Here is a 21,141-nt window from a genome sequence, read left to right as displayed (position 1 = left end):
GCTGAAGCTGAAACTCCAATATTTTCAACACCTGATGCAAAGTGACGACTCATTGGAAAAGACTCTGATGCTAGGAAAGATTGAGGGCATGAGGAAAAGGGGGCAGTAAAGGGTGAGATTGATGGATGGCATCACCAATGGATATGAGTTTAAGGAAACTCCGGGAGATAGTGAAGGACAGGGAAGCCTTGTGTGCTGCAGTCCACGAGGTCACAAAGAGTCCAACACGACTTAGCAACTGAACAACAGCAGTGTGCAATTAGCAGTATGTATGTTATACTGCAATAAATTACAGTATTTCATACACATATTGAAATTGGAAGTCACTCAGTCCTGTAGACTCTTTGCGACCCCATGGATTATACAATCCATGGAATTCTCCAGGCCAGAATACTGAAGTGGGTAGCCTTTCCCTTCTCCAGGGGATCTTCCCAACCCAGGGTCAAACCCAGGTCTCCAACACTGCAGGTGGATTCTTTACCAGCTGAGCTACAAGGGAAGTCCAAGAATACTGGAGTGGGTAGCCTATCCCTTCTCCAGTGGATCTTCCTGACCCAGGAATTGAACTGGGATCTCCTGCATTGCAGGTGTACTCTTTACCAACTAAGCTATGAGGGAATCCCTCATATACATATTCATATACATCCTGTGAAAGTTGCTCAGTCGTATCTGACTCTTTGTGACCTCATGGACTAGTCCATGGAATTCTCCAGGCCAGAATACTGCAGTGGGTAGCCATTCCCTTCTCCAGGGGATCTTCCCAACCCAGGGATTGAACCCAATTCTCCTGAACCCAGGTCTCCCCCAGTGCAGTAGGATTCTTTACTAGCTGAGCCACAGGGAAGCCCATTCATATACATATGTTTACTCAAATTTCATTTTCAACTTTAACATTATGGTCAGTTGTATGTAACATAAGGCTATTATATCAGATACTTAAAATACTTGTCAAAAGTTAGCTGAGGATGTCATAAAATATGATTTTCAAACTTCCCACATTTACATGGAATTTGTGTTTAGTTTATAAGATGGACACTAGTAGTTTTATTAATAAGGGAATAGCATCCAAGCTAGTTTATTGGCAAATCGTCAAGGCTTCCTTAGAGCGTAAGTGTTGAATCCACAGGAATGGTTGGTGGTGAGATGCTGGCCTCAGGCACATTGGGAAGAGGAACTAGAGAGATTAAGTTGTGCACATCAGACATCAATAATCATATGAAGTCCTGACAGAAAAGGATGAGTGGATGGTTATTGAATAGAAGCTGCACCCCATGTTCTTTTTCAGTATTCATCCACTTCTATATCTAACATCGCTTTGGTCTCTTCCAGTTCCACTAATGTTGCAATCCTTCAAAGACCAGTCTAGCACTTCCACTTCAGCTGCTGCTGCTGCTGCTGCTAAGTTGCTTCAGTCGTGTCCGACTCTGTGTGACCCCATGGACGGCAGCCCACCAGGCTCCCCCGTCCCTGGGATTCTCCAGGCAAGAACACTGGAGTGGGTTGCCATTTCCTTCTCCAATGCATGAAAGTGAAAAGTGAAAGTGAAGTCGCTCAGTCGTATCCGACCCTCAGTGACCCCATGGACTGCAGCCTTCCAGGCTCCTCTGTCCATGGGATTTTCCAGGCAGGAGTACTGGAGTGGGGTGCCGTTGCCTTCTCTGCCACTTCAGCTGCATGCTCCCTAATACCATGTAGGTAAAAGAGAACTTCTTGTTTGAACTCTTCAATTAATGTAAATGAGATAAGAATAAATTACTGAACAAATGATATAGCAATTTAGTTTTTATTGAACAAAAATATATAGTTTTATGAATGAGATTCATGACTGATGTATTTATCCACCAAACTCCAGAGTAACTCTCACAATGAACTTCATATCATGAACTTTTAGATACTGGTAGAATTAAAAAATACAAGTATTTCCATTAATAGATGGTGATAACAGCTGCATTCAAAATGTAAAAGTCCTGCAGTTATTAGTTGCCGTCATGTTCATGTAGATTCTAAAGTTATATATATTATATTTTAAACTCAACTGTATAAACATAAAATGAAAATACACAAAAGTGAATCAGATAATAAATTTAAGAAAGCTTTTAATTGGCATGACAAAATTGGACAGCATATGTATTTCTTCATTAATACATATATTTGATTTAAGATATATGTATTTGACTTGACTTGAAATATATACATATATATGATTACTACATTCAAAATTTACTTTTAGGTAAAATCAAGGGCAAGTCTGCACACTAGAAGCCTACTGTTTACTTTAGACAAGGAAATGATCTAAAATATGGTAATACGCATCTATTATTTAGATGCAAAACAAATGGATGTAGATGATAATAGGTGAGGGGCAGCATGAGAAGTTATGAGAAGGGAAAGTAAATGTGTTCTGACATTTTAACAAGTCTTCTAGCAATATAATGAAAAAAAAAAAAAAAGCACAAAATACTCAGAGAAATTGGGGGAAGAATGGTATGAAAACACACTTGGATTTGAGAACAGCAGGCTTAATCTGAAAGGCAGTAAGGAAACTGAACTCTCCAGAGCAGATTCTATAGTTCTACTGGGGAAAAAAAATGTAGAAATCATGTGTCATACCCTTTTTGATTCAAGTCCCCAATTTTTCACACCAAATGTACACATTAGCATACAATTTATTTATGCATTCATTGAATGTGTATTCAAACAACCACAGAAATAACATGTCATGCCTGTCCTTGTCTGTGACATCTGTCTAATTTATGAGGTTGAAGTCATGAAGGCTTTTTAAACAAGGTTTTGCAAAGATACATATATAATTTTTTGACTTCAGTAATATTTCACCCATTAGAGACATGCTTAAAAATTGTAGACTGATAAAATGTCCTTCTAGAAGTTTAAATAAAACAAAACACAATAATTAATCTAAAATACCTTTTAAAAAGATGTTTTCTATTATGGTTTTAATTCAAACATATTATTTAAACTGTCAACATCATAATTAATATGCTACTTAGTAATTATGAGCATTATTTAACATGCTAGCATTGGCATGACAGTGAGAGTTCATTATGAGGCAGCTTAAGTAGACGTGATCATCCCATATCTTGGGAGCTTACAAAATGGAACCAGATATCTTCTCTCCATTTATTTTGGACAGGTGTAAATGTAGCACATTTAATAGTTCAAATACAAGCAAGAATCTTGCCTCCATGGAGAATTAACTGCAGCTATTACAGTTAACTGACAATTCTTATTTGAGAGCCCCCCTGCAGGGATTCTGTAAATGATTTACTTAGGGTGCTTAAAGCAATCTTCCTCTGCAGATTTGTCACTTTACAGATGCATCTCATCTAATTCAGTAGCTCCAGAAAATCCATTGTAATGATATTTTTTGTAATAATTATAAGATTAAGGGATTATTTTGGGAGCCATTAATAATATCAATGAAAGGATTAAGACAATTTTTTGTGAAAAATCATACAGAGATCAAAGAGCTAGAGAAGTTAATGCTTCTCTACATTTTAAATGAAAATGTAATCACCAAAAAGCAGAAATTCCTCCTCAACCCACTCCCAAAAAGGATTCTGAAAAATCCTGTTTGGTTTTCTAACCAAAACAAATAAAATAACAATTTAGTCATGGTGCCAATTCCATACTACTTGTGGAAAAACTGTTCTTGAAAGATGATATTAACACCTATATGCAACAAAATGATTAGCTTTCTAATCACGAAACTTGTATCAAATGGAATTCCTAATTTTAAAATCTTATTTCCCATTAACATTCACCTTACCATAAGCCAGCATTTTAGAAACAGACAAATAAGAGCCCTCAGATTTGCCCAGAGACCACTAACTATCCTTCCATTATACCCCAGATGCTCTATCATCAAAATCCTGGCATGTTATAATTTCTCTGAATAATTTACACAACAGTAATTTATAAAAATATAGACTTATATACCTGAATTTTAAGTATCAAGAAGGTTAAAAATAAGGAAATCTTTCATAAGCACAGGAAAGATAATCCTGAAAATCACGGTTTTTGTAGTTTTAATTGAATTTATTTTTACATATGGTATGACTTCCTCCATATTTTAAGAAATCCTTAAACAAAAGAAAGAAATGCCTGAATAGAAATTCTAATTAAAAACAAATTCACTAAATCATTTATTAAGTTTTAAAAAATTACTTTGTGAGTAAGCAGTCAGACAGTATAAAGGCTTGTCAAAGATGAATCACTTTGTTACTGATTTCTGATAAATGATAACAGTGAGCAAATATATGAATGATATTTAGTATTTAACTAATTTTTTAAGAAATATTTAACCACCTGTTGTGAAGAGCCAACTCACTGGAAAATGCTCTGATCCTGGGAGAGATTGAGGGCAGGAGGAGAAGGGGGCAACAGAGAATGAGATGGTTGGATGGCATCATCAACTCAATGGACATGAGTTTGGGCATACTCAGGAAGACAGTGAAGGACAGGGAAGCCTACAGTCCATGGAGTCACAAAGAATTAGATACGACTGAATAACTGAATAACAACGTTAAGAACTTCTAATATAAACTTTCTAAACTATAAATTTGAATTAACCAGTCTCTTTAGAATTGAAGATTTTCTTTTACTTATCCAATGATATTGCATGATACTTTAATTAATATTTATTTTAATATTGTAATACTTCAGATAGTTTAAATGTATTAAATAAATTAATTCATATACTAGATATCTAAGGAAAACTTTTAAAATTGCTTTCCAAGGTCAAATAATCATTAATAAACAGTCTTTACTATATATTTTTTAATAAAATTGCCCATGAATCTAAATTTTGTTTGCTTTTCCCACACTGATGGAAAAGTATTGTTAGCAGTAACATATTTTTTTCTGTAATTTCTGGAGAAAATTACATAATTCTGTTTTTGAAAACTGAAAAATTAAGTTGATTTCTCAACTAATGAATCTAGGTCTAGAGAATGCAGAAGAGAACATATGAAAAAATAAATAATCTAATACATTTTAATATTTTCCAATGCCATTTGCAATTTCTGGCACTAGCATTTTAGTGATATGGGGAACAGTTTGATATTGAAAAAGCACTGTAAAGTATTCTAAAGTACAGGATTTTATGTTCTTACCTATGCTTAATATGCCACACAGATGCATGTTGACTGTCTATACTAAATGCAGAAAGAATATTAGAAATATCATACCTTTGAGACATAATCTTATAGGCATCAGGCAGATAGCATCGTATATTCTCCATCTGAGCAGGGTCAGAGTCACAAATTTTGTCATCAGTCCTCCCATAGTTGGCACTTTCAATCATGATGACATCTGTTCCTGGACAGCGGAGCTCAATGGGGTAGCTCTCACAGGAGAGCTCTCTGCGAACCACAGCCATTGGAATGGGGGCACGGCTGAAAGCTACCAAAAGGAGGAAGAAAAATAAAACATCTTTGTTACATACAGAAGAAAAATATGTGTTTTTGGTCTACTAACACAAAAGAATAAAGCAATTTCTATTCACAAATTTAACTAAAAATGGAGCATTTCACTTCAGTAACTTGACAGGATTTTAAAAAATCTAATTATACAAGTGAACTTACTTGCAAAACAGAGACTCACAGACTTAGAAAATGACTGCCAGTGGAAGGCACAGTTAAGGACTCTGGGAAGCAAATGTACACATTGCTATATTTAAAATGGATAACCAACAAGAACCTGTTGTACAGCACATGGAACTCTGCTCAATGTTATGTGTCAGCCTGGATGGGAAAGGGATTTGGGATAAAAGGATACATGAATATGTATGGATTAGTCCCTTCACTGTTCATGTGAAACATGAACGTTAAGAACTTCATGTGATGTGTTGTTTCATCACAACATTGTTAATCAGCTATACTGCAATAAAAAATGTTTTTGATGTTAAAAAATAAAATTAAATTTTAAAAATCTAACTATAACAATTATTTCTTAAAAACCTAGTCTTACAGTTTGTTTGTTTGTTTTTCCCCCTTATAAATGGAAACAAAGCACTCTGGATTTTCTAAAGCACTGGCTGGTAGATGAGTTAAAGACTATACAGAAATAGCATCCAATTTGTAAAACAAGAGTCTCAAATTAATCTCAGGAATACTGTACCTGTTTCATTTTTCGACAGAAACCATTATCCCTCTCCAAAAAAGTACTGTTCTTGAGCTTATATATACTTACTTAAAAAGGCAATCTATTTCAATTTTTAAATTATTTTATTATTTTAAGAAATAATGAAAATAAATCAGTATACTTTTTCAGTTAATGATAGAAAGAGTCAATGTTCTTTTAGAAGATAGAGATTTGTAAGGAGACAAATTACAATTCCTTCAGGTCCCTTGCTGTATCTATCTTTCAGTGTCAGGAGGTAACTAGTTAACAATGTGGTGACCTTTCTATAAAAATTGTCTACAGAAAAAAAACTGTATTTTTCTTCCCTTCCCTTTTTTAATTTTACTTAAGTAACTTTCAGTCAGGTAGTATCACACTATACATATTGCTTGATACACTGATTTATTTTACTTATTAATTTAACAATATATGGTGGAAATCTTTTCATTTCAAGTTGAATCTCACATTTTTAACACCTGCATTGCATATACATATACACATAAAATGTTATTTAACTGGTCTTATGTTAAAAGGTACTTAGAATTGTCCCAGTGTTTTTGTATCATAATATTGTAAAGAAGTACAAACCTGTGTACTTGGCTATGATATTTTAGAAAAAATATAATTATCTAAATATATTTTATGGTATAGGTCTATAAATAAAATTTATGGGGGGGTAAATATATATGAAGTTTGCCAAATATCAACTAAATGTCCAAAAAGCTTAATATAAATGCACACTTCTATCAGCAGTACTTTCTTCTTTAAAAGTGCTGCTGCTACTGCTAAGTCATTTCAGTCTTTAAAACTACGGATTACGAACTGTTTTATATTTTGCCAGTGATAGACAAATAATGATATAACAATCATCCTTATTTTAATTTTCACTATTTTATTTATACAATGAAATATATTGTCATATGTTTATTAATCCTCTACATATATTTCATTTGTGAACTGCTTTCTCACATTTACAGTTTGTTATTGCAAAGCTTTTTTGCATAGCAAGAAAATTGAAATTTTGTCCTTTGTGTTTTTTCATTTGCTGTTTGGTTTCAGATATTTGCTGTGCATATATATTTCATTTTCATACAGCAAACCATCTATCTTTTCATTTCAGATTTAACAGTTTCATAATCCAAGACTGTGAACATAATCAGTACATTATTGCAAGAGAGTCAAATGTTTAATTGGAATAAGTCAAGTCTTCTTTTAAAAGCACATGACTGAAATTCCAAAATTAAGTGTTTACCAACCAATTACTAAGTTGATATTCACATAAGAGAATTAATTATAGAGATAAACACATGATACCATTACATTTTAATTGATGGTTGATTAACTCAGTGTGTACATACATAAAAATGTATTTAAAGAAATACATTCAACTTTTCTTATGGCTTTTACATTAAGTATGAAACCTGAAAAGCAAAGAAGAGAGGAGAGAAACAAGAAAGTGTAAAAAGAATTGTAATGGAGAAATGAGATTTTATTACTATAAACATTTTCACTTGAAACTTAGAGAAAATACTGATTTGTTTTATGAAACCATAACTCATTTCTAAATTGAGACTGACATTAGTTTTTATCTCAATACTACTTTGGAAAACCCATAAGCACCCCCAAAGACCCCATGCATAACTTCCAAGTAAGTAAGTCACTCAAGCCACACTGTACAGTTAATTCCATTCTTTTCACTCAGCATCTTTCTTATTTCATCCTCCGTCACCTTTAAACACAGAGAGACAGATACACACAAACAAACACACACACACAAATCTAGCACAGCCACAGCACTGATCAAAGAGAATGAACATAGAGATTGGAGGTAACATTATTTTTAAAGTTTGATTTTGAGTCAATATTTGACAGGGTAGTCTCACAACAGACACTGAATTTCTAAAAAGTGCATTTCTATGGTTTGTATTATAAAATATAAATATATATATAATTTAGAAATTAGATACCTATTTTTAAACCTGAAGTTCTTTTTAATACTGAGATTCTTTCAAGGAAAAAGACATTTTCATTAATGTATATAGTATTTTAATTAATAAAATCACTGAACAATAAAAATGCTCCAATTTTGGAATCTAGTTTCATAACTTTGATCAGTTAAAATAAAATAATAGAAATGTTTTGCTTGTTTATTTACAAAACGTTCTTGAAATCTGAATTTTTCAGAATGTTTTACAGTAAACTCTTGAGCATTTGCTACGAGATAATTTTTTTCTTAACTTTGGTATAACTATTTAAAAAATCACATCGAAACTGTTTCCAAACATTGAGTTGATCTTGCTATGTTTTGTTAACCTAACCAATTAAATCAAATTGTTTAAAACAAATTAATTTAATAAAGAAAAGCAAATAAGCAAATCATACAGTCAAAGCATTTGTCTAAGTGGACAATTTGACTGATTAAACTCATCAGTCAATTTTACTAAAGCAAGCACACACACAGATATAGCTTTATCTGTCTTTAACTGTCAAAATATGATATAGAACCAGACACTAAAAAATGCAAAGAGAGCTAAAATGTGGAGGACCAGTTTCCCATGTATCTCTTTTAACCCTATGAGAATTATTCAAAAGTTACGGATATGAACATTTTTACAAGGCTTCACAGTTGATTTGTGGATGCTTTCTTCTATGTAACATACAATGCATTTGTATCAATAACTCAGTGATAAATTACATTCCTAAATGTGGATGCTTTGTTTAAAGGAATGTATCACTGGAAACTATTTTATAACATTATCTGATTAGCTACTTAAATTACTTCTAATTATGTTGCTAAATGCTTTAATCAGCAAGCAATTCAAATGTAAAAATAAAATGCTTAAGTGAAAAGTTTTTATTTTCATCATTTTGTCTTGCTTTCCATTCACTTATCATGATAACAATGGAGAGACTTTGGTTACTATAGAAAGATAGCATGACATGGAAAATGTCATAGTATTTTCATAGTATATTTACTGCATTTAGCCAGTGAAATCATCTACCATATTTTTAATCAGGATATATTGTACTGGGCATTGTGAAGAGGCTATGGAAAAATAATATGGGGCAAAGAAGACATATTCTTGAGCTCCATCCCACTTTCTTACCATGACTTACTCTGTAGTAATGAGTGTTACCTATTATGTATGTGATAGACAGACTTTGAGGGAATAAATTGGAAAAACTAAACGTGAAACCTGGTAGACTTCTGATAGGATACTACAGTTTGGGACTACCCACTGACCATGGGACAAAATGAACTTCTCTGCTACCAATGGCCAGAACCTCAGAAAGTGCCCAAGTTCTATGTGAAAAATATCCTTAATTAATAGTGCTCCTAACCAGGGATTAAACAACAAGAAAATTAGACGCTTCCCCCCCTCCCCCCGCCAAAAAAATAAAATAAAATTAGATCCCAGTTTTTGCTCACTGGGTTCAGCACAAACCACTCTGATTCTTCATTTTCTGAGACTTTGGCCACTCTGCTACTGAAACTTCTTATTGCTTTCCTATCATAATGCTGGGTTGATGATATTTGACTCAAAATACTTTAAATTCTTGGTGAGTTTTGGGTAACTAAATATACCAATCTAAAGATTGCCTGGGCAGAATGGGGTCAGGGGTCGGGGGCACAGGGAGGTGGTTGGTGAGGCTGGAAACTGGGTGCTAAAAGCTAATGACCACAGCAGAGTTAATTGCTTCCACCTGGACTCAAGAACAGGGATCAGAGCCTTGCTAGAATAACTTTAGAGCTTTATAGAGGGGAACACTCAAAGAAGGGGGTGGAACTTGAAACACAGGATTTCAGGACAAAAGATAGCAACTAAGTAAAAGACTAAACAGATTAAGAGGAAAGCGATCAGTTAGTTGGTTGAGGGCATTAATCTAGTATAATTAATGAAGTCTTTAAACACATTGAATTTAAGTGTCATGATAATACTCAGGAATGTTTAATTCTCATTTGGATTCATGAGTCTAGAATTCAAGAATAGAATATAGGCTAAAACCATGGTAATGACACAAAATAGCTTGAGGAGTACATATAGAGTAGAAGAGGATAAATGCAGAAGTTGGAGTATCAGTGGCCGCAGAAGACACATAGATGAGTGTATTGATTAGATGCTGGATATCTATAACATAGAGAAAAGCACTATTTATCTACTTGAAGATTTTGACTAAAAGGACTAATATACCTGCCACTATAACTTGGCTTCAGGACAGCTGAATCAAGTATGTGTGACTACATGCATGTTCAGTCACTTCAGTCGCAACGGACTCTTTGCGACCCCATGAACTATAGCCTACCCGTCTCCTTGTGCATGGAGTTTTCTAGAAAAGAAATATTGGAGCAGGTTGCCGTTTCCTTCTCCAGGGAATTTTCCCAACCCAGGGACTGAACCTGCATCTTTGTGTCCCCTGCATTGGCAGGCAGATTCTCTCCTGCACCACCTGAGAAGCATATTATCCCATGTATTAAACAAAATTAAATTTACTAAGAAAAAATTAAGCATAGAGAGGAAAATGCATATTAGAAGGATATTTGCAGTAATAAAGATAAAATGGTTGCTTTAAATGGGTAATGACAGATAATATATCTATGTTTAGGGACAAAAAAAAAAAATTACATGACTAATGATTGGTTGAACATGAAGGGTAAAAGTGAGGGTGACAAGGATGACAGCCAGGTTTCTGGAAGAAGCAAGTTAGAGTACAGTGCCATGAAAAAATCTATTAGGAAGTTGAAAAGGTCATGATTTAGAAAAGAGATCTTTATAAATTTGAGAAGTGTAAAGTAGTACTTAAAACCAAAGCAGTAAATAAAAACAACCCAGAAGAGGCAGAACAGATTTTACTAAAGAGGTCTATATGACAGTTTTAAAATATGTTCGTAATTCTTTGCTACTTCTCCAGTTTCATCGTCCTTACCCTGAATGTGTGCTTTACTTAGTTCGGTTCAGTTCAGTTCAGTCGCTCAGTTGTGTCCAGCTCTCTGTGACCCCATGAGGCGCAGCATGCCAGACCTCCCTGTCCATCACCAACTTCCGGAGTCCACCCAAACCCATGCCCATTGAGTCGGTGATGCCATCCAACCATCTTATCCTCTGTAGTAATTCACTTCAAATGAACATAGCTTGATAGACATGAGAGTGTACGCTTTCCAAGAATAGTTCCTTAACAAGACACTGCAGCTTTAACCTCTGTCTTGAACCACTCACTTTGTACAAAGGTAGTTACCAAATCTTGAAACCACTGAAGCAGCCCCAAGGAGAGGTCCAGAAAAGGAACTGCACACTATGCTGACAGCTAGAATGAACTCGTAAGGCAGGTGAGTGAGGCATCTTGGAGACTGACCTTTCAGCCACCAGAAAGAAGAACTATAAACCCATGAGAGACTGAACCAGAACCAGCAAATGCAAACTAAGCTACTTCCAGATACCTAACCTAAAGAAATCATAGAAAATAATAAATGTTTATTCTTTTAAGCCAGTAATTTTGGAGCTATTAATAAAAGAGTGTAGAATCAAGTCCGAAGGAATACTTAAAGAGTGGATATTGAAACTGTTGGACGATATTAAAGAATTACCAAATCAATAAAAGAAAATACTATGAATGACCCACACAAACAGTCTAATATTACCATCCCTTTGCTTAAACACAGTTCAGGCAATTAATTTTTAAAAATACAACTATATATATAATTGTATTTTATTATCCAATTTATCATACACATATTTTTATATTATTTATGATACATAAATAATCAATTTTTGATACCAAAACAGATTACTAATAGGTGTTAATTTTCTTCCTCTGTATTCCAATGATAATAAAAGAAAAAAAAAAGAAAAGTTATTTTGGAAACTTTAAAATAAAAAAATCTCTCTATATATAGATCTCTTTCCTTAAGAGAAAGAAGTAAATTAAACCATTTATAAGTCAAAGCTAATGATTTTAAAGGAATTTAATTATAAAGAATACTAACATATCTGGGAGTGGGCTACTTTCTACCATAAATTATCAGTAATGCCTTTTATTTCATTACTTAAATGCTGCCAAAAAGCAAATATTTCCAATTCTAAGTTTCAACAGAGCCTATGACATAATGTTCTTAAATACGTGTAGTTTCTCTGTGTTGTTTTACATGCCAACATACTTATCCAAATTTTTAAAAATGTGCTCTGAAGATCTAGTCTGAAATGTTTGGCTGCAAAAATAATATTGGAAACGCAGTGAAATATCAACCTATCGTCTACTTTATATAAAAGGACATCTACTACCAGCAAGCATCCAATACACTGAATTTCAACAAGTCTACTTCAATAAAGAATACATATCATTTAAATACTTTAGTATTTAATTAAGTGTAACAGTGACAATTAAAACTGACATCATAAAGAAATAACCAAAGCCAATTATGGTCTGAGGTTAAAAACAAAAGCATGACATTTACAATTCTTAAATTACTCCTGTAATTTCTAAAGTATTCTAAAGAGATTAATATCATGAAACAATTAATGCAAAGCTATCCTTTTGAATTATCAAGCTTCAACATGAGAGTAACACTAATCATTCTTTTTAAAAATACATATACAAATTGGTGACCTTTAAGTGAAATTATCCACATGAAGGTTGCCTAAAAAATGTATGAAGTATCTGAATAAATGAATTCATATCTACTTGTTATAAGTTTCAACATTTAATAAAATTATATTCGACATTCCTTCCAATTATATTCATGAGGGATAAAATGTCTAAAACTGTGTCAAATTTTACATATCACAATTATCCCAGTCTTTTTCTAAATGTCAAAAACACCAACCTGGCTGTTCAAAATGTTCTTAAGACTAAAAATTATAATTTCAAGATAAACAAGAGTCTACTAAAAAAAAATATACAGTTCAAAAGATTTTAAAAGATATGCCAATTTAATTTGAAATGTATATTTATCAGTTATAAGGTGGCTGTGAACAGACGACTCACTGGAAAAGTCCCAGTTGCTAGGAAAGATAGAGGATAGAAGGAGAAGAGGGTGTAAGAGGCTGAGACGGCTGGACGGCATCACCAATGCAAAGGACATGAACTTGGGAAAACTCTGAGAGATGCTGAAGGACAGGGAGGCCTGGTATGCTGCAGTCAATGGGGTTGCAAAGAATTGGACAAGACTGGGCAACTGAACAACAACAAGGCGGCTGCTGGATGTTACTAAACATAAGACATGGATACTGTTTAAATTCTCCATCCACATGGGTCTCAGGCCTAGCAGTGGTCCTCTACAGATTGGGATTCCAAAAGTCTGGCAAAAAGACCTTCAGAGCGATCATATGAAATCAAGAAAATGACAGACATTTGTACGTGATGGTTAATTGTTTGTGTCAATGTGACTGGGCAAAGGGATGTTCCAGGTAGCTGCTCAAACAGTATTTCTGAGAGTATCTTTAGGGCCTCTCTAGTAAAGATTAACAGACTTTAGCATTTGATTCTGAAGACTAATCACTGTCACCAATTTAAGGTGGGCTGTTGAGGGTCTGAATACAACAAAAATGGAGAAGTATAAATTTTCTCTCTGCATGAGCTGGAATAAGTATCTTACACCCTCTAATATTGGTCACAGACCCTCAGACACAGGCCAGGACATATATCAATGACCCTCTGATTTTCAGGTTTCCAAGCATGGATTGGAACTGTATCACTGCATTTCCCAGGCTGCCAGATTGCAAACCAGCAAATCATGGGATTTCTCAGCCTTCATAATTGTGTGAGTCAATCCCTCACACAATTAATAGATCTGATCTCTTAATAGACAGATAAACATAGATACAGATAATAGAGATAGACTTGATATAAAGATAATATGGATAATATGATATGTGAAATATGACAGCTTAGAAATTTCATTCCTCATGAATATAACTGGAAAACAATCTAGAGAGACCTAATGATGTGAGTGTGGCAAAATCCCCAAAGCCAAAAGACAGTATCCATGATTACTAAAACCAAAGGTTACAGAATAATGACAAGATCCGATGGGTAAAACTTCATAGCAGGAGAGAGCAGACAGACAGATGGTCCAGAGCAAAAGAACTGAGAATCTTCCTAAGTGTTTCCTGCCATTCTGGAAGTTTATAGTTGATAAGAAAATGCACAACCTATGAAAAGTTTAACCAAACCAAAATACAAAGAAAATGGGAAACAAATGCAAAGTAACAAAGCAATAAACATGTTTGGGTGCTTAAGATAGATTTCTTAAGAAAGCAAACATGAGATATCCTTTAAAGATGAAATAATATACGAATATAGGAGAAAAGAGAATATAATATTCCAGGCAGAAGTTAGGAGCAAAGAAAGATATTTTCAACATCCTGAGTAATGATCTCAGGAGATGCCTGTACCCTCTTGTACATTACAGCATATTTTCAATAGTCAAAAATTGGAAACAGTGTAATTATATTACAATGTACAAAATAATGGATGGATGAAAAGAGCAGATGTGGTATATGTACACAATGGAATATCATTTAGTCAGGTGAAAAAAGGAAATCACATCATTTGCAAAACTGATAGACCTTGAGGACATTATGCTAAGTAAGGAAAGTCAGACAAGAGAAAGTCAACTACTGTATAATACAGCTTAAGGATACACAGAAGAACTAGACAAAAAAAGATCATAATGACCAAGATAACCATGATGCTGTGAGCACTCACCTAGAGACAGATATCCTGGAATGAGAAGTCAAGTGGTCTGTAGAGGTCGAACAAATCTCGTGGAGGTGATGGAATTCAAGTTAAGCTATTTCAAATTCTAAAACATGATGCTGTGAAAGTGCTGCATTCAATCTGCCAGTAAATTTGGAATATTTAGCAGTGGCCACAGCACTGGAAAAGGTCAGTTTTCATTTCAATCCCAAAGAAAGGCAAAGCCAAAGAATGTTCAAACTATCACATAACTGTACTCATCTCACACACTAGCAAAGTAATGTTCATAATTTACAAGTTAGGCTTCAACAGTACATGAACCAAAAACTTTCAGATGTTCAGGCTGGATTCAGAAGGGGCAAAGGAACCATAGATCAAACTGCCAACATTGTTGGATCATTAAAAAAGCAAGAGGGTTTCAGAAAAACAACTACTTGTGCTTTATTGACTATGCCAAAGTCTTTGACTGTGTGGATCACAACAATCTGTCGAAAATTCTTAAAGAGATGGGAATATCAGACTACCTTACCAGCCTCCTGAAAAATCTGTATGCAGGTCAAGATGCAACAGTTAGGACTGGACATAAACAATGGTCTGGTTCCAAACTGGGCAAGGAGTACATCAAGTTGGTATAGTGTCACCCTGCTTATTTACCTAATATGCAGAGTACATCATTCGAAATACTGGGCTGGATGAAGTACAAGCTGGAATGAAAATGGCCAGGAGAAATATCAATAATCTCAGATATGCAAATGAAACCACCCTTATGACAGAAAATGAAGAGAAACTAAAGAGTCTCTTGATGAATGTGAAAGAGAAGAGTGAAAACACTGGCTTAAAGCTCAGCATTCAGCAAACAAAGGTCATGGCATCCGGTCACATCATTTCATGGCCAATAGATGAGGAGACAATGGAGACAGTAGAGACTTTATTTTCTTGGGCTCCAAAATCATTGAAGATGGTGATGGCAGCCTTGAAATTAAAAAAAAAAAAATGTTTCCTCATTGGAAGAAAGCTATGACAAACCTAGACAGTGTATTAAAAAGTACAGACATTACTTTGCTGACAAAGGTCCATATAGTCAAAGCTATGGTTTTTCCAGTAGTCATGTATGGATGTAAAAGTTGGACCCTAAAGAAAGCAGAGCTCTGAAAAATTGATGCTTTTGAACTTTGGTGTTGCAGAAGACTCTTGAGTCTCTTGGACTTCAAGAAGATTAAACCAGTCAATCCTAAAGGAAATCAGTACTGAATATTCATTGGAGGGACTGATGCTGAAGCTGAAACTCCAATACTTTGGCCACCTGATGTAAAGAAGTGACTGGTAGGAAAAACCCCTGATGCTGGGAAAGACTGAAGGCAGGAGGAGAAGGGGATGACAGGATGATATGGTTGGAATGCATCACCAACTCAATGGACAGTATTTTGGGTAAGCTATGGGAGTTGGTGATGGACAGGAAAGTCTTGCTTGCTGCAGTCCATGTGGTCACAAAGAGTCAGACACTACTGAGTGACTTAACTGAACTGATATATGGAATCTAAAATGCCAAACTGATAGAAACAGAGAATGGATTAGTGGTCTCTGGGGGCTGGAGTTAAGGAAACGGAGATATATTTTCAAAGAGTTTAAATTTCTAGTATTTATAAGATGGATAAATTCTGAAAATCTAATGTACAGCATGGTGAGTACAATTAACAGAACTGTATTATATACTTGAAATTTGCTGAGTGTAGACTTTAAATGTTCCCATTACAAAAAACAAATCACAATTATATGAGATGATGAAGGTATTAACTAACTCTATTATGGTAATCACTTCACAAAATACATGTGTATGAAATCAACATATTGTATACCTTAAACAAACATAATGTTGTCAACTCTATTTCAAATGTGGGAAAGAGAAGATATATTCACAAGAGGGTCAGTAGATGGCAGAAAGAACTAAAGAGTAGTTAACTCAGAAAGAGTCTTGAAATCAGATTCAGAATATAGTCCAAATCATATAGGATATTAAGAAGAGGGGGCAAGAATACATAGAACTGTACAAAAAAGATGTCAGAACACAGATAATCATGATGGTGTGATCACTCATCTAGAGCCAGACATCCTGGAATGGGAAGTCAAGTGGGCCTTAGGAAGCATCACTATGAACAAAGCTAGTGGCGGTGATGGAATATCAGTTAAGCTATTTCAAATACTGAAAGATGACACTATGAAAGTGCTGCACTCAATATGCCAGCAAATTTGGAAAACTCAGCAGTGGCCACAGGACTGGAAAAGGTCAGTTTTCATTCCAATCCCAAAGAAAGGCAATGCCAAAGAATGCTCAAACTACTGCACTCATCTCACACGCTAGTAAAGTAACGCTTAAAATTCTCCAAGCTAGGCTTCTGCAATACGTGAACCGTCAATTTCCAGGTTTTCAAGCTCGTTTTAGAAAAGGTAGAGGAACCAGAGATCAAATTGTCAACATCTGCTGGATCATGGAAAAAGCAAGAGAGTTCCAGAAAAACATCTATTTCTGCTTTATTGACTATGCCAAAGCCTTTGACTGTGTGGATCACAATAAACTGTGGAAAATTCTGAAAGAGATGGGAATACCAGACCACCTGACCTGCCTCTTGAAAAACCTGTGTGCAGGTCAGGAAGCAACAATTAGAACTGGACATGGAACAACAGACTGGTTCCAAATAGGAAAAGGAGTACGTCAAGGCTGTATAGTGTCACCTTGCTAATTTAACTTATATGCAGAGTACATCAAGAGAAATGCTGGGCTGGAGGAAGCCCAGCTGGAATCAAGATTGCCGGGAGAAATATCAATAACCTCAGTTATGCAGATGACACCACTCTTATGGCAGAAAGTGAATTAGAACTAAAGAGCCTTTTGATGAAAGTGAAAGAGGAGAGTGAAAAAGTTGGCTTAAAGCTCAACATTCAGAAAACTAAGATCATGGCATCCGGTCCCATCACTTCATGGCAAATAGATGGAGAAACAGTGGAAATAGTGGCTGACTTTATTTTTCTGAGCTCCAAAATCACTGCAGATGGTGATTGCAGCCATAAAATTAAAAGACGCTTACACCTTGGAAGGAAAGTTATGATCAACCTAGAGCGCTTGTCTCTGTTATGACCAACCTAGACAGCATGTCTTTTTAATAAAAGCAGAGACATTACTTTGCCAATAAAGGTCCATCTAGTCAAGGCTATGGTTTTTCCAGTGGTCATGTATGGATGTGACAGTTGGACTGTGAAGTAAGCTGAGCACTGAAGAGATAATACTTTTGAATTATGGTGTTGGAGAAGACTCTTGTGAGTCCCTTGGACTGCAAGGAGATCATCCTAAAGGAGACCAGTCGTGAGTGTTTATTGGAAGGACTGATGTTGAAGCTGAAGCTCCAATACTTTGGCCACCTAATGCAAAGAGCTGACTCATTGAAAAGACCCTGATGCTGGGAAAGATTGAGGGCAAGAGAAGCAGGGGACGACAGAGGATGAGATGGTTGGATGGCATCACTCACTCGATGGACATGGGTTTGGTTGAACTCCGGGAGTTAGTGATGGACTGGGAGGCCTGGTGTGCTGTGCTTCATGGGGTTGCAAAGAGTCAGACACGACTGAGCAACTTAATTGAACTGATATAGGATAGTGGAAAATTACAGCCTAAAAGAATAACATAATATTAATTAAATTAATCCTAAAAGCCCTAGCCAAAAGATTATTCAAAAAGAACAGAGTGAAAAATAAGTCTAGAAATTGATGAAACAAATATTGCAATAAGCTCTAAGATCATATGATGATGGTAAGCTGATATATATCAGGTGCTTTGAAAGTATCATTTTATTTTCTTATATATCATTGTATTTCAAACTCCAAACTACAAAGCTTGTCAACGTCATCATCCCTATTTGGTGTACACAAAGAAACTATGTGTTAGTTGCTCAGTTATGTCTGACTCTTTGTGACCCCATGGACTGTCGCTCACCAGGCTCCTTTGTCCGTGGGATTCTCCAGGCAAATGGTTTAGTCTAAAATTGCAAGAATGAGAGGATTTAACTAGAAAGTCATATAGGAAAAAAGATGCAATGACTCTCTTCGTATGTTTCACAGAGAAAAAAGGAAGGGGGGGTTATGTCAGGAGATACATAAGGCGATGTGACAATATCACACTAGTTATAAATAATATAAAATTTATGGATTGCCATTTCTTTAGTGAAATTGAGCCTAATGTCTGAATCAAAATGCAAGTTATTATTCCACTTACTGTGTCTGACAGAGCCTTTTTTTAATAGCACAAAATATAACAGTATACTATTATTATTTCAAGAATCTTAAAATTTCTTTCTAACATTCAATACATTTCAATATTATATCACAAAAACTAATGTGAAAATTTCCTTTGTGTGAAAATCTACTGTGGTAAGATGGAAAATCACTGATTTTAAAATAAGGCATTAATTTTCAAATGCAATTATATTTTTACTACAGTATATAAAAAAATGATTTTCTTTATTGCAAATCACCAAGTTTAAAATATATGTTTGTCTTGTCACACACCAGAGAAAATCTGTAGTCATACAGATTTTAATAAGAAATATACAGGAAATTTAGAGAAGGATAAATATCAGTTTTGAACAAACAGTGATGTCACAGGTTAAGACCAAATGATGTTTAATTGTAAAGGGAATTACAATTCACTGTTTCTAAACAGTGAATGAACTCTCAAATGCACTGCAAACACCATTCAGAAATACACAAGCAGCACCTACTCACATTTTTCCCCTCCTCCAAATTTCCCATAAACACAGTATATTCACTTGAAAGGATAAAGAGCTTTCAGTGGCTTATATGTTTTTGTTTTGTTTTATCCTTAAGGAAAGCAATGCTAAGACATCTCTTTCTAATTCAGCAGCACAAATCTTCAACAGATAAGACTTTGTAATATCCTCTTTGGTAATCTTCAGTATCGAAAAACATATAGAACAATATTTATAATTTCTTTATCCACAAGATTTACAACAGCTTTCACATATATAAACTTGCCAAACCAGTGCTGAGCATTAGTGTCTGTGTAATACACCTGAGATTAGAACAAAAAACCTAATCAAGAAGAGCCTGACCAAATCCACGTCTACATGTTCATTGGATTTTTAGCCCACGTTTCCTACTACCTGTTTACAGAAGCTAACAAATGTTGCAAATAGACAATGCTGTTTGCAAAATGAATTATTCTTTATTCCCAGTGAATATTTTATTAACAATTCTTTCAAATGAATACATTTCATGAAGAAGTTGACTAAACACTAAATACTGAATGTAAATCCTAGTTTTAAATACAGTGAAATCAATACTTAGTGATATCGGTAAATAAGGAATGTACTAACTAACAAAACCTATAAGCCTATGAAAGTTCAGATATTTGCTAAACATGCAAACTGTAGGATTAGGAAGAATAGTAACATGCTTTTTCATAAATACTGATGATGATTTCATCTCCAAATTAGGAAAAACAAGGAATCAGAATGTGGAAAAAAATCTAGCTAAAATGAAACTCTAAATCTTAGGCAAAGCAACATACAAACAAAAATCCAAGCACACGTTGAATAATTCTGAACATTAGAGAAGATCTTTTGAGTGAAAATGAAATACATGGGGCTGGGTCAGAAGTGAACTTTCACCTCTCCCCAACTTCGAGGCAAAGCGACCAGACGGATTCTGAATAGATTTTTCTCTTTTCTCTAACAACAATAAATACAACAAAAATATTCTGAAGGCAGAAACTCACCTCACACACTTAAGTTTCAAAATTCTTATGAACTGATTTCAAAAACCACATTTTAAAAAATCACAGGGTACAGGTGATAAAGGCTATACCAAAGAATATTGTATATGTGGATAAAAATTGTATATGTGGATAAAAATTGTATATGTGTCATGAAATTATATAAGACATGTCCAGCATTCTATTTTATTTGTTCAGCTCAACCTCAAAATACATTATTGAGGTTAATAAAATTTTCCCACCGATAAAAAAAGTTAATACAAAGTATTTATGTATTTTCAGGACCACAGGCAACTTTTTTGAAATAGATTAAAACCAAAGAAATAAAGTTCTAAACGTCCACCTTCTGCTGCTGCTACTTCTAAGTCGCTTCAGTTGTGTCCGACTCTGTGCGACCCCATAGATGGCAGTCCACTAGGCTCCCCCATTCCTGGGATTCTCCAGGCAAGAACACTGGAGTGGGTTGCCATTTCCTTCTCCAGTGTATGAAAGTGAAAGGTGAAAGTGAAGTCGTTCAGTCCTGT

At 34.8% G+C, this 21,141-nt stretch overlaps 1 protein-coding gene across 1 annotated transcript in view; it reads right to left on the bottom strand.

Moving 5' to 3' along the window:
- ADGRL3 (adhesion G protein-coupled receptor L3) overlaps positions 1-21,141 on the bottom strand; it is a 579,390-nt gene that overhangs the window by 480,810 nt on the left and 77,439 nt on the right. The window contains exon 3 of the mRNA XM_052642093.1: positions 5,208-5,421. Within this exon, the coding sequence (XP_052498053.1) occupies positions 5,208-5,421 (214 nt within the window). The remainder of the gene's footprint in view (positions 1-5,207; positions 5,422-21,141) is intronic.

The sequence above is a fragment of the Budorcas taxicolor genome, chromosome 6, assembly GCF_023091745.1.
Source record: "Budorcas taxicolor isolate Tak-1 chromosome 6, Takin1.1, whole genome shotgun sequence".
Lineage (NCBI taxonomy): Eukaryota > Metazoa > Chordata > Mammalia > Artiodactyla > Bovidae > Budorcas > Budorcas taxicolor.
Note: the sequence above shows the minus strand (reverse complement) of the source record. Positions and strands in the feature narration are given on the sequence as shown.